Source organism: Cnephaeus nilssonii, assembly GCF_951640355.1.
Source record: "Cnephaeus nilssonii genome assembly, chromosome: 13".
Taxonomy (NCBI): Eukaryota; Metazoa; Chordata; class Mammalia; order Chiroptera; family Vespertilionidae; genus Cnephaeus; species Cnephaeus nilssonii.
Window position 1 is genome coordinate 75,115,134 of NC_137084.1, and position 13,038 is coordinate 75,128,171.

The 13,038-nt window shown below is 39.2% G+C and overlaps 1 protein-coding gene across 1 annotated transcript in view; it reads right to left on the bottom strand.

The window, feature by feature from the left end:
- Positions 1-13,038, bottom strand: part of DYNC2H1 (dynein cytoplasmic 2 heavy chain 1) — a 178,840-nt gene that overhangs the window by 69,735 nt on the left and 96,067 nt on the right. Inside the window, exons 43-47 of the mRNA XM_079788478.1 lie at positions 12,718-12,964; positions 11,315-11,466; positions 8,674-8,818; positions 7,196-7,298; positions 5,515-5,682 (exon numbers count right to left, since the gene is read on the bottom strand). Of these exons, the coding sequence (XP_079644604.1) occupies positions 5,515-5,682; positions 7,196-7,298; positions 8,674-8,818; positions 11,315-11,466; positions 12,718-12,964 (815 nt within the window). The remainder of the gene's footprint in view (positions 1-5,514; positions 5,683-7,195; positions 7,299-8,673; positions 8,819-11,314; positions 11,467-12,717; positions 12,965-13,038) is intronic.

The window sequence follows — 13,038 nt, forward strand, 5'->3', positions numbered from 1 at the left end:
TTCTTTTGTGCAGCTTCTTATTGAACCATTTTTATATATGTACTTATCAAGTCAAAATCACTACTTTTTTTAATCCTCAGCCAAGGATATTTTTCCATTTTTAGAGAGACTGAAAGGGAGAGCGGGGAAGGGGAGAAACAGATAAGAGACATCCATGTGAAAGAGACACATCCACTGGCTACCTCCCCCGTGTGACCTGTCTGAGGGCGGGAGCGAACCCACAACCAAGGTACGTGTCCTTGACAGAATCAAACCCTCGACCCTCGAGTCTGCCAGCCAACTCTCTAACCACTGAGAAAAACCAGACAGGGCCAAAATCACAACTTCTTTTCAGTTTTCTGTTTATCCCTTATATGTTTATCTTCCCTGGGATCTAATTCAGACTGTTATTCTTTAATTCTAAACATTCCTCTTAAATAATTTAATCCTATTCTGTTGCTTAAATTATCAATTATTTACATACCCAAAACCCATCCACTATCTCTCCCCAGCTTTAGTTTAATCCCATATTTCTAATTGCTTAACAGACATATAATTTATGCATTCATTACTAAACACCACACAACTGTATATAAACACTGTATTTTGTTAGAGATAAATAGTAAGACAAACATGATCCCTACTTTTATAGAGCTAAAAGTTTATGTAAATTCCCAAAAGACACACAAAAAGCTTGCAAACATTCAAACACACATCTAAAATTAAACTCCTATTTGTACTCCTCCTCATTTCTCCCCTAGACTCTGGTAGTAGCATCCTTATCCTGTATCCCTGCCATAGGTCTCTGTCCCCTTAACTATATCCTCACTGCTAGTAAAATAACACACACAAAACAAAATCTGATTGGTCCACAACACTCCAATATCACAGAGATTCCCACTGCCAAAACAAACACAATTCTGCTAATCAAGGCCTTCTGCAATCTTGTTGCACTGACTGCTTGAATCTTTTGTCTCCCTCTCTGCCCCATTATATACTCCAGTTTTCTCAAGCCTTGGGTTCTTTACATATTCTGTTTCCTGTCTGGAATGCCCTTCTCTTCTTCACATAATATAGTCAACTTTTGCTCTGGCCATATGGCTCAGTTGGGTGGAGCATCATCCCAACTGATGCTCTATCCACTGAGCCAAACTAGCCAGGGCTAGCTAAAGCAATTTTAAAAAAGAATAAAGTAGGAGAAATCGGTCTAATCAATTTAAGACTTATGTTGCTACAGTAATAAAGACAGCGTGGTATTGGCAGAAGGACACACATACACATCAATAGAACAGAATAGAGAAGCCAGAAATAGATCAACACAACTCATTCTTTACAAAGGTATAAAAGGAATTTAAGGTAGAATGGTAGCCTATTCAACAAATGGTGCTGGAACAAGTGGACATCCATAAGCAAAAAAGTAAACCTTGACCTAAATCTCATTCCTTTTTTTTTTTTAATCCTCACCCGAGAATATTTTTCCATTGATTTTTAGAGAGAGTGGAAGAAAGAAGGAAAGACAGAGAGAAATATTGATGTGAGAGAAACACATCAATTGATTGCCTCCTGCACGAGCCCTGACCAGGGCCCGGACTGGGGAGGAGCATGCAACTGAGGTACGTGCCCTTCTGCCCTTGATCAGAATCAAACCTGGGACTCTTCGGTCTGAAGGCCATCCCTCTATCCACTGATCCAAACCAGCTAGGGCTAAATCTCATTCTTTATACAAAAATTAACTCAAAGTAGACCATTGACTTAAAACATAAAACTATACAAGTTTGAGGGGGGAAATCTTTAGAAACTAGAACTAGAGAGAGTTATTACCAGACACCAAAAGATCCTTAAAAAAAAATTTTAATTCATTGGGGTTCACAAAATGAAAACCTTTTTACCTCTGAAGGACCCTATTAAGAAGATGAAAAGACAAGCTATAGAGTGAGAGAAAATATCTGCAAACCACAATTTGACAAAGGACTGTTATCTAGAATATATCATTAACTCTCAAAACTCAACAGTAAAAAAAAATAAACAATCTAATTAGAAAATGGGCAAAAGGCATGAAGAGACATTTCACTGAAGAGGATATACAGATGGCAAATGAGCCCATGAAAAGATGTTCAACTAAATTAGCTGTCAGCAAAATGCCTATTAAAGCCACAATGACATGAACACACACTTATTAGAATGGTTAAAATTAAAAAGTGACAATAACAAATGCTGGCAAGGATGCAAAGCAATTCTATCACTGATATACCACTGATGGGAATGTAAAATGATACAGCCACTAAAAAACAGCATGGCAGTTTTAAAAACATGAGCATACAAGTACCACACAACCCTACAACTGTACTTGTGAGCATTTATCCCAGAGAAACAAAACTGTATGTTTACACAAAAACCTGTACATGTGTTTATCACAGCTTTCTTCCTAATAGCAAAACACTTAACCCAAATGTCCTTCAACAAAATGGTTAAAGAACTTTAAGTTCATCTGAATACCTACTCAGCAATAAAAAGGAACAAAGTACTGAAATATGCAACAACCTGCATATGTATATCTCCAGAGAATTATCCTGAGTGCAAATAAGATTACTGAAATGGCAATATTAAAGACAGAACAAACTGGTAGTTTCCATGGGGTGAACTACAAACGGGTAACATGACAGATCCTTATGGTGATGTTCTGTATCTTAAGTGCATCAATATCAATATCCTGCTTGTGATGTTGTACTATAAGTTTATCAAATGTTACCACTGGGGAGACCCAAGTAAAAGACACATGCTCTCTCAGTATTAATTCTCACAACTGTATGTGAATCTATAATTATTTCAAATTAAAAATTAGTTTTTAAAGTTTCATGGTAGCTTCCTCAAAAAATTATTATTATACTAGAGGCTGGGTGCTCGAAATTCATGCACAAGGGGGTTCCCTCAGCCCAGCCTGCACCCTCTTCAATCGGGGAGCCCTTGGGTGATGTCCGACTTCTGGTAGTCGGACATCCCTCTCGCAATCTGGGACTTCTGGCTCCTAATCACTCAACTGCCTGCCTGCCTGGATGCCCCTAATCCCTCTGCCTGCCTGCTGATCACCCCTAATCTCTCTGCCTGCCTGCCTGATCACCCCTACCTGCCTCTGCCTGCCTGCCTGGTTGCCCCTAACCACCTCTGCCTGCCTGATCACCCTAACTGATCCCCTGCTGGACTGTTTGCCCCCAACTTCCCTCCCCTGCCAGCCTGTTTGCCCCCAACAGCCCTCCCCTGCCAGCCTGGTCACCCCCAACAGCCCTTCCCTGCCAGCCTGGTCACCCCCAACGGCCCTCCCCTGCAGGCCTAATCTCGCCCCCAACTGTCCTCTTCTGCAGGCCTGATCTCATCCCCAAATGCCCTCCCCTGCAGGCCTGGTTGCCCCTAACTGCCCTCCCCTACTGGCCTGGTCGACCCTAACTGTTCTCCCCTGCCGGCCTGGTTGCCCCCAACTGCCCTTACCTGCCGGCCTGGTTGCCCCCAACTGCCCTTACCTGCCGGCCTGGTTGCCCCCAACTGTCCTCCCTTGCAGGCCTGGTCCCTCCCAACTGCCCTCCCTTACTGGCCATCTTCTGGCAGCCATCTTGTGTCCACATGGGGGCGGCCATCTTTGACCACATGGGGGTGGCCATCTTGTGTGTTGGAGTGATGGTCAATTTGCATATTACCTCTTTATTATATAGAATACCTCTTATCAAGCATTTATCCCAAATTATTCGGAAAAGTTGTACTGATTGTAAAACAATGCATGCTGTATTGTAATTATCAGTTTAACAATCTACTTGCACAAATCTTTGTGGCACCTGAACACATTAGCAATAGTTATAATTGCAAGCAATGACTTTCATATCTGTATATGCAATCAGATTTCAAGTTTTTTGGGCACAAGAATATGTCTGGTTTATTTCTAAGTCCCAATATTGAAGTTTTATTAGTAAATTAATATTCATCTATATGACAATCTTATTTTCCTAGACCTAAGATATATCAACCCTTCTTTGAAAAGTAAACTACTAAGCACCAGCTGGTTTGGCTCAGTGGATAGAGTGTTGGCCTGTGGACTGAAGGGTGCTGGGTTCGAGTCCAGTCAAGGGCACATGCCTGAGTTGCAGGCTCTATCCCCAGTAGAGGGCGTGCAGGAGGCAGCTGATCAATGATTCTCTCTCATCATTGATGTTTCTATCTCTATATTCCTCCCCTTCTTCTCTGAAATCAATAAAAAAACGTTTTTAAAAAAGAAAAGTAAAATACTGAGGAAAAAAACATATATTATTTGAGTCCTACATAGGAGACTCCAAAATATACCAAATTCTAGAGAATTCAGATACCTAATAAGATACTGATATCATCTAATTCCCAAAAGATATGCCACTTTCTTTATAAAAAGAAATGTTCATACTAAGAAAAAATGTACCATTTAAGAGCCAAAGCCTTTCCACATTAAGCCATGAAACTACAGGCCACACGGGCATAAACCCTCACTAAAAAGCAAGCCAACTCTGCACTATTACCAGGCTTCTCTCAGCATTTCAGCCTACCTTAGGTTCTCTTGAACTTATTTTCTGATTCCAAAACTCAGGAAGCACCTAGAAAATTACTCCTATCAATCTCAACATCCTTCTCATCTTCATAATCTTGGCTTATGTGACATGACCCTGGAACCAATATTGAATCCAGAAATGTACAAAGTGGGGCAAAGTAGATTTACAGTTGTGAGTACATGAAATACAGTTTATTCTTGTATTATTATTTATTAATTATTGCATTATTTTCCATACAAACTGTAAGCCCTACCTTTGCCCCAGGCTCTGTATAGAATGTATTATATGAAAATATTTTTGAAGCCTCACTTTACAATCTAATAAAACAGAAACTCATTTTGTAGCTTAAAAGCAGTTATATTAAGAAATATTTCCATAATATGGTCCTTTTTTATCAAAAGTCTTTTCACCATGATGATTATCATCACATGCATTATTCCTGAAGCAATTTTCAAAATGCAAATTTGTTATTAAGCAGTAATAATTGTAAATGCACAAAGCTGCTTTGACTAAATGATGTTATGCTTTGTTTACCATAACAATGGGTGAAGCTAGTAACAAAAATAAGTAGTTCTGTGCTGACATTATGAACAGTGACAAGAATGAGAATGGCCATTACTTTCAAGCTAAAGTTCATTGTAATCAAATATGGATTTTCATAATAATTTTTAACTTTCATACATATATAACTATTAAAAACTTATTTACTAAAACTCCTTCAGGAACTACAATTTTGAATTGCAAATGTAAAATGCTATGGCCAGAACCCTTTCTTCCCCCCAAAAAAACAATTATTGTTATCATCGTTTGTGTGGAATATAATTATTGACATCTAGCAAAAGATGACAGAGCAACCCCTTATGATTAAAATTATTGGAAATTTTTATTTGTTTAGACATACACAATCATGCTATTAGTAAATTGAAGTTCTCATAACATTTATATATTTACATAAACTCAGTAACTATATTACCTGCCATATTGTCTAATACATCTGACCCCCAATCTCCTTGAAATACTGATGTTAAGATGTTGTCAAATAAATGAAGTTCCTTTGCGCCAACAATTTTGTCACGAAATAAGCGCCGTGCTTCATATGCTACAATTTCTAATACATAATCTAGTGGATGGTTTGACGATCCTAAAAAAGGCAAAATTTTAATTGTAATAAAATTAAAATGACTTAAAAGTGGTCAGTTTCAGCATATTATTAGATACTAGGGGCCCAGTGCATGAAGATTTGTGCATGGGGGGGTGGGTCCCTCAGCCCGACCTGAACCCTCTCCAATCTGGGAGCCCTCAGGGGAGCCCTCTCCAATCCCGGAGTTTGTGTCTGTCTTTGCAAACATATTAGCGAATTGTCTGAGACCCCAACCCAGTTTGGTTTGTTGCTCACAGAATAATGGAGGCATTTTTTTTTTCTTTGCTTCATTGGTGGAGATTTCCTGGAAGTTTTAGGATATTTTCCCTTTAATTTTTCCTAGACACTCTGATTTTACTTATGTCTCACCTTTGCTTTCCCTCCGTCTCCCACCACAACAGTAACTTGTTCCAGGCTCACTTTGCTCTAGTGTCTAGGACAGTGGTCGCCAAACTCATTAGTCAACAGAGCCAAATATCAACAGTACAACGATTGAAATTTCTTTTGAGCCAAATTTTTTAAACTTAAACTTCTTCTAACGCCACTTCTTCAAAATGACTCGCCCAGGCCGTGGTATTTTGTGGAAGAGCCACACTCAAGGGGCCAAAGAGCCACATGTGGCTCGCGAGCCGCCGTTTGCCGACCACGGGTCTAGGAGATCCGTCTGCCACCAGAACTATGATTCCCAGCATTCCTGGTGCTCCCTGTGCTCTGGGCTTCCACTTCCAGTCCTGGGGCTGCCACCAAAACTACTATTCCCAGAATTCCTGGTGCTCCCTGCGCTCCCTTCCTGCTCTGTCTCCGCCCCACTGCCAAGCCGCCAGCTCTCCCTCTCTGCTCTCCAACTGGAGGCTTGGAAAGCCAAGTTCCCCAAGCCGCTCCACTCTCCGCCGGCTCTCCCACTCTGCTCTCCGCCCAGCGCCTGTGTATGCAAATTAACCTACCATCTTTGTTGGGTTAATTTGCATACTCACTCCTGATAGGCTGGTGAGCATAGCGGAGGTACGGTCAATTTACATGTTTCTCATTTAATATATAGGATAGTGAAAATCTACATACCATAATTTTGGCACCAGACAAATAGAAAAAAAGAGAAAAACAGTTTAAATTCATTGGGTTAACAAGTTAGTAAATTTTTCTATTATTTAAAGTTAGGCACTATTATCTCTAGTTGTTCAATAAAAATATCAATCCAAAAAAGCATATTAAACATGATTTCGTTACAAAGAATATTAATTTCATTTCTCCCAAAACCATGATTTAATCATGGTAATCATAAATAGTTTATATGAGAAAACATAATAAAATATTATTTTATTTTTAATGTTCATTTAAATTACATGTTAATATTATTTCACTTATAGTTTTTATAAATACTATAAACAGTTACAATATTCATTTAACGTAGCTATCACAAACAATAGATAGCGTAAAGATATACACAGACACACAAACACACACTATGGCATTCTAAGAAAGATAAGTGATTTGAAATCATGAAAGCAAAACTTACCTCCTTCTAAGTCATATCTGAATAAGCCAAGAACCCACTGGGTAAGAATGCAAGGAGTAAAAATATAGTGACTATAATCGTCAACTGTAAATTTCGCCCGCACCTGTAAAAAAAAATACAGTAAATCCTCTGTCTACTTTTCAGTTACTGTAGACTCACAGAAATGCCAGTTTCTACCAGTGGATGGGACTGTATTTCAATGTAATTGACTTCCTTAGTTACCTTGTATATTATATTTTATTAAGTTAAAACATTACATAAGAAGTGATGTTCATAGGCTTCAACAAACTGCCAAAAGTTGTCCATAGCAAAAAATAAAATAATAATAAAGTAAAATGCTAAAAAGTGCTTCTAAAGAAAGAAATTCAAACCTAAGCTTTTTGAAATGGTGGTTGTAATTCCAAGGAACTCACAGATCTAGGTAAGACCCATTTTCTAATGGCTGGAACCACAGAGCTAGCTAACTTATGTTCAAGAAGCCACTGAACTTTTAACACATCAAAGTGTCACTCTCTAATAGATAACCTATGGACAGAGCCATTGCTCTTATTCTGGCCTTGATCATTGAACATTTGAATTAAATTTTTAAAATATAAGGAATTTATTGCTTTCTAACTTATCTTTCCCTACTTCTACTCCAACCCTATAAAAAGCAACTTCCACAAATACTTCCATAACTTTCACATGCTATTTGCTTTACCTAGGAGGACCTTTCATCTCCAGCCACTTTGCAAATTTCTATTCATTTTTCAAAATTCAAATCACATTTCACCTCCCCTTAATAACTACCACACACAACCAAGTCATTTATTCCTTCTCTACACTTTCTCTGTACCTTGTGCATACTGTTGTTATATTTGTGACATTGTATTCATAGTGTATTTATATGACTAGGCTCCTCATTAGACTGTGAGCCTCAAAAGAATAGACTCAGTCATTTTTGCATCCCTAGGATTAGTGCTGGAAAGAGACTGTACTCAGTAAATGTCTTCTGCCATTCTTAATGCCTGTTTTCATGTATCATCCCTCTCCATCAAAGAAGGATACTGTAGACATTTCCTCACAGGCAACAAGGAAAAAAAAATAAATAAAACAACAACAAAAAAATCAAACACTACTCTTGGGTTTGAAGCCTAGGAGACAGAAACTAACAGAACTCAAGAGAAAGATGTAGTTTTGGAAAAAAGATGAACTCCATTTTAAATATTCTAAATTTGAGCTAATAGAAGAATAACCATCCATCCACTAATTCATTCAGTCAGTATTTACTGGGTTTCTACTTGAAACTGCCAGGGAATACAATAGTGAATAAAGTACAAAGAGCATCTGCCCTCACAGAGCTTACACTCTAGTTAAAAGGTCTAATAAACAACAGGAAGAGAAAGTCTGAACATCAACATAGGGCAAGATTAAAGATAGTCCTTTTAAGTGATACAAATAGACATGAAAAACACAATGTACTATAAATAAACATATACCTGCTCATACACTTGCACCATAGATCCTGCTAAGAGATAAATTTTTGATGAAGAACCCCAAATAGAATGATTCTTCAAATTTTTATGTAAAACTGGTTCCAAATATGCCCCATAAATTGTCTGTAATTGCTCTCTTTCTGGGTAACTGAAAAAGAAAGTTGAAATAAATATTTTTAAAAAGAAGCTGAAATAATTAATCTAAATTATTATTTTAATGTTAAGTTATAGCAATGGTTTTCAAACTGTGCTGCTTTAAGACCTAGTTGCCTCCAAAATTTACTGCGGGGCTAAGGCTAAGCTCAACGTCCTTATTCTCACTTCAACCAAATAAGATCCCTAATTATTTGCTATAAAATACTGAGGGTCCTTATAGAGGATTCCAATGAAATTACTTAACAAATATAATTGATTGAAAAATCACTGATCTTTCGAAAAGGCTAAAAGGAACATTTTCCCTAAGATAAGGCACTTTGAGTTATGTAGAGCCTGTAGATAGAACAGTAATCCACCTCAGAACTAAAAGAACTAATATAACAAATAAAATCAAACTCTCCCAAACTAAAATCTATCTCAATACAGCTTAATCGGTGGCTGTAACATTTCTGAAAGAAGAATGTTAATATATGGTTACAATTAGCATGAAAACATAAAACCTAGATTTTATAAGGCAAAATATATCAGAGAATGTAGTGCCTTAAGCATAAAATTGCAAATTCCTGTAACAGTTATGGACCATGGAGACGGGTGGATGTATTAGAGTAATGCTGTCAGTCACAAACATAACCTAACTTTACTTTTTTAAGATTTAAATTATCTGTTTATGCCCCTAGCTGGTTTGGCTCAGTAGAGAGAGCATCAGCCTGCTGATTGAAGGGTCCTTGAGCTGGATTCCGGTCAAGGGAACATGCCCAGATTGCAAGCTCAGTTCCCAGTAGGGGGCATGCAGGAGGCAGTCAATCAATGAATTCTCTCTCATCATTGATGTTTCTAACTATCTTTCCCTGTCTCCTCCTCTCTGAAATGAATGAACATATCCTATGTAATAAAAGCGTAGTATGCAAATTATCCCCTCAATCGGGAGTTCGTCCAAGAGTTCAACCAGGGGGAGGGGCCAGCAGGTGGAAGGGAGGGAGGCCCCAGCCGGTGGCAGCAGGAGGTCCCAGCCAGTGGCAGCAGGAAGCCGGGGGAAGGTAGAAAGGCCCTGGCCAGCGGCAAGTGGCCGGGAGAAGGGAGGGAGGCCCCAGCCAGCAGCAGCAGCAGGTGGCCAGGGGAAGAAAGGGAGTATCCAGCCGCAGCTGGAAGCTGCTAGGGACCCTACCAGTGCACATATTTCGTGCACAGGGCCTCTTGTATATCTATACTAATAAAAGGGTAATATGCTAAATTAGACTGGACATCTTCCGGACAACTTCCAGACATCCTTCTGGACAAAGCCACAGTGGCAGGGGCCAAGGCAGAGGCAGTTAGGGGTGATCAGGCAGGCAGAGGAGAGCAGCTAGAAGGCAATCGGGCCAACAGGGGAGAGCACTTAGGGGGTGATCAGGCTGGCAGGGGGGGAGCACTTAGGGGGTGATCAGGCCAACAGGGGAGAGCAGTTAGGGAGCAATCAGGCCGGCAGGGGGAGCAGTTAGGGGGGTGATCAGGCTGGCAGGGGGGAACAGTTAGGGGGCGATCAGGCTGGCAGGGGGGAGCAGTTAGGGGGCAATCAAGACAGCAGGGGGGAGCAATTAGGGGGCGATCAGGCCAACAGGGGGGAGCAGATAGGGGGCGATAAGGCTGGCGGGGGGATCAGTTAGGGGTGATTAGATCGGCAGACAGAGGTGGTTAGCGGCAATCAGGCCAGCAGAGGAGCAGTTAGAGACATCAGGCTGGCAGGCAGAAGTGGTTAGGGGCAATCAGGCAGGCAGGCAGGCGATCAGTTAGGAGCCAGCCGTCCTGGATTGCGAGAAGGATCCTGGATTGGAGAGGGTGCAGGCTGGGCTGAGGGACCCCCCGCCATGCACGAATTTTGTGCACCAGGCCTCTAGTATATATATAAAAGCCTAAGCAACCGACTGACCAGTCGACAGATCACTATAACGCACACTGACCACAAGGGGGCAGAAACTCAATGCAGGAGCTGCCCCTGGTGGTCAGTGCACTGCCACAGCCAACCTCCTGTGGTCCCTCCCTCTGACCAGCCAACCTCCCACAGTCCCTCCCCCAAACAAGAGGGCCCCAATCGCCCCCAATCGCCAGCCAGGCAGAGGGACCCAACCCATGCATGAATTCGTGCACCGGGCCTCTAGTATTTTAAATAAATAAATAATCTATTTAGTTATCTTTATAAAATTTAATAGTGTTTTTGTTTTATAAAACCATAAACATTTAAATCTAAAATCTACCATTTTGATTCCTGATATTGCTATTTTATAACAAAGAAAAGACAAAACAGTTCTATTTTATTTCTAATATATAAGAAGTGTTGATTTAAAAAGCCTTTATCCTAAATTATTGCCTATAGTTTGAGAACGGCAGGAGCTTAAGTTTCGACTATTTGTACATGCTACATTTTGAAGAAATATCATTAATGACATCTTTACTAAAATGCAAATATGTCTCCCCAAGTTAAAAAAAAAATTTAAAACACTAAGATACATACTCTATAGCACAAAGACGAACAATAGAAGTAAATCTGGTAGTAAGCTTATGTCTTCCCAGTCTTCCTCCAGCTGACATGGACGCCACAATTTGAATATTTTCTAAACCAACCCATTCCAAATTTTCATCATAAAATCCTTGATATGTCAATACCTATTTGAAAGCAAATTTTAAAAATAAAAGTTTAATGCTTAAGATTTCCTAATCATGATATATTTTTGCATAAAATTCAATTATTTCCAAATGTAATCATCATCCTCTACCTATCTCAAGAATTAAAAATTGAAATATACTTTAAATTCTTATATCATTGAAAGATAATACTGTTCAGACTGTCAAACTTCAGTGGAAGGCAGGGGAGAGGTGGAGGGTGGAGGTAAGAGGTCAACCAATAGACTTTATGCATGCATATAAGCATAACTAATGGACACAGACACTAGCGGGGTGAGGGCATATGCCGGGGGGAGGAGGGTGGAAGAGGGTTAGTCGGGGCGAGGTCAATGGAGAAAAAAAGGAGACATATGTAATATTATATGTAATACTTTAAACAATAAAATAAAATTTTAAAAAAGAGAAAGACTGTGTTCAATGACTGTTAGCTGAATTACTATCATTTTAAAATGCTTTCTCTCCAATAAACATTAAAATCCAGAAGACAGTATAAATCCACCAGCAATTATTTTTTAAAAAATAAAAGAAATCAGAAAAAATATATAAGGAAAAATAAATTTTGTTCTATAAGTATTTTATTCTTTTTGCAGTAACGTAGTAAAGGTAAACTTAAAGATATATAAGCATAATAAGTTCTAATTTAGAATTTAGGGTTTCTAATGTGATATAAATCAGATAAAGAAATAAAATCTTCCACACTGACTGAGAATGTATGGTCTCCAATACCTACACAGGCAAAGAGGGAGACTAATGAACTAAAGCAGCCAGAAGGGGCATGCCTGAGGAAGTCTAACTGCTCTCAGAATGCAAACCTAAAAAAAGGTGAAAACTTCCCCAACTCCAGCACCATCCTCAGCTTCTGCTTTCCTCCTTTTAGGAATGAGGGATATGCAATAGGCATAGAGTAATGGTTGCTTTTACACTTCTTGTCATATATCAACTCAATGTAATATAACTTCTAAATGGAAGAAGATCAAAGAAAGTAGAGCTGGAACAAGACTGAGATGCCTCAAGAGTTTAGTTTCCATGACACATGCTAGATAAACTGACTCTAAGGAAGAAAGCAGAAATTTTTCTAGAGTGAAGGAAGGGCAGGGGCTGGGTGGACGTGGGCAAAGGTGGGGAAAATGGAGATATCTGCAATAGTGTCAACAATAAAAATAAAGTAAAAAACATTAATGAAACTAAATTGATTTCCAATTATATCAAAACACTTCAAGTGATAAGGCTCACCTGTTGTAGAAAAGCTACCAAAGTACTGGTGCCCCATTTATCAAGTTTGGGTAGGTTGATATCTTTTAAGTACAAAACAAGTCTTTCACAGTCTTTGGGTCTGTATACTCGACCAGTATTAGTACTGATTACCATGCAAGTCTGGCTCAGTTTCTGCAGGAGATGTCGAGACGTAGTTTGTGCACTACAGTGAACTGTAGCAATTTGAGTGGACCGGAGTTGGGAAAAGGCATACCTCAGCAGCATCCTATGAAAGATGTATAACATTTGGCTTTAAAAATACAACCAATAAAATACTTTTTATATTCAATATAAAATTTA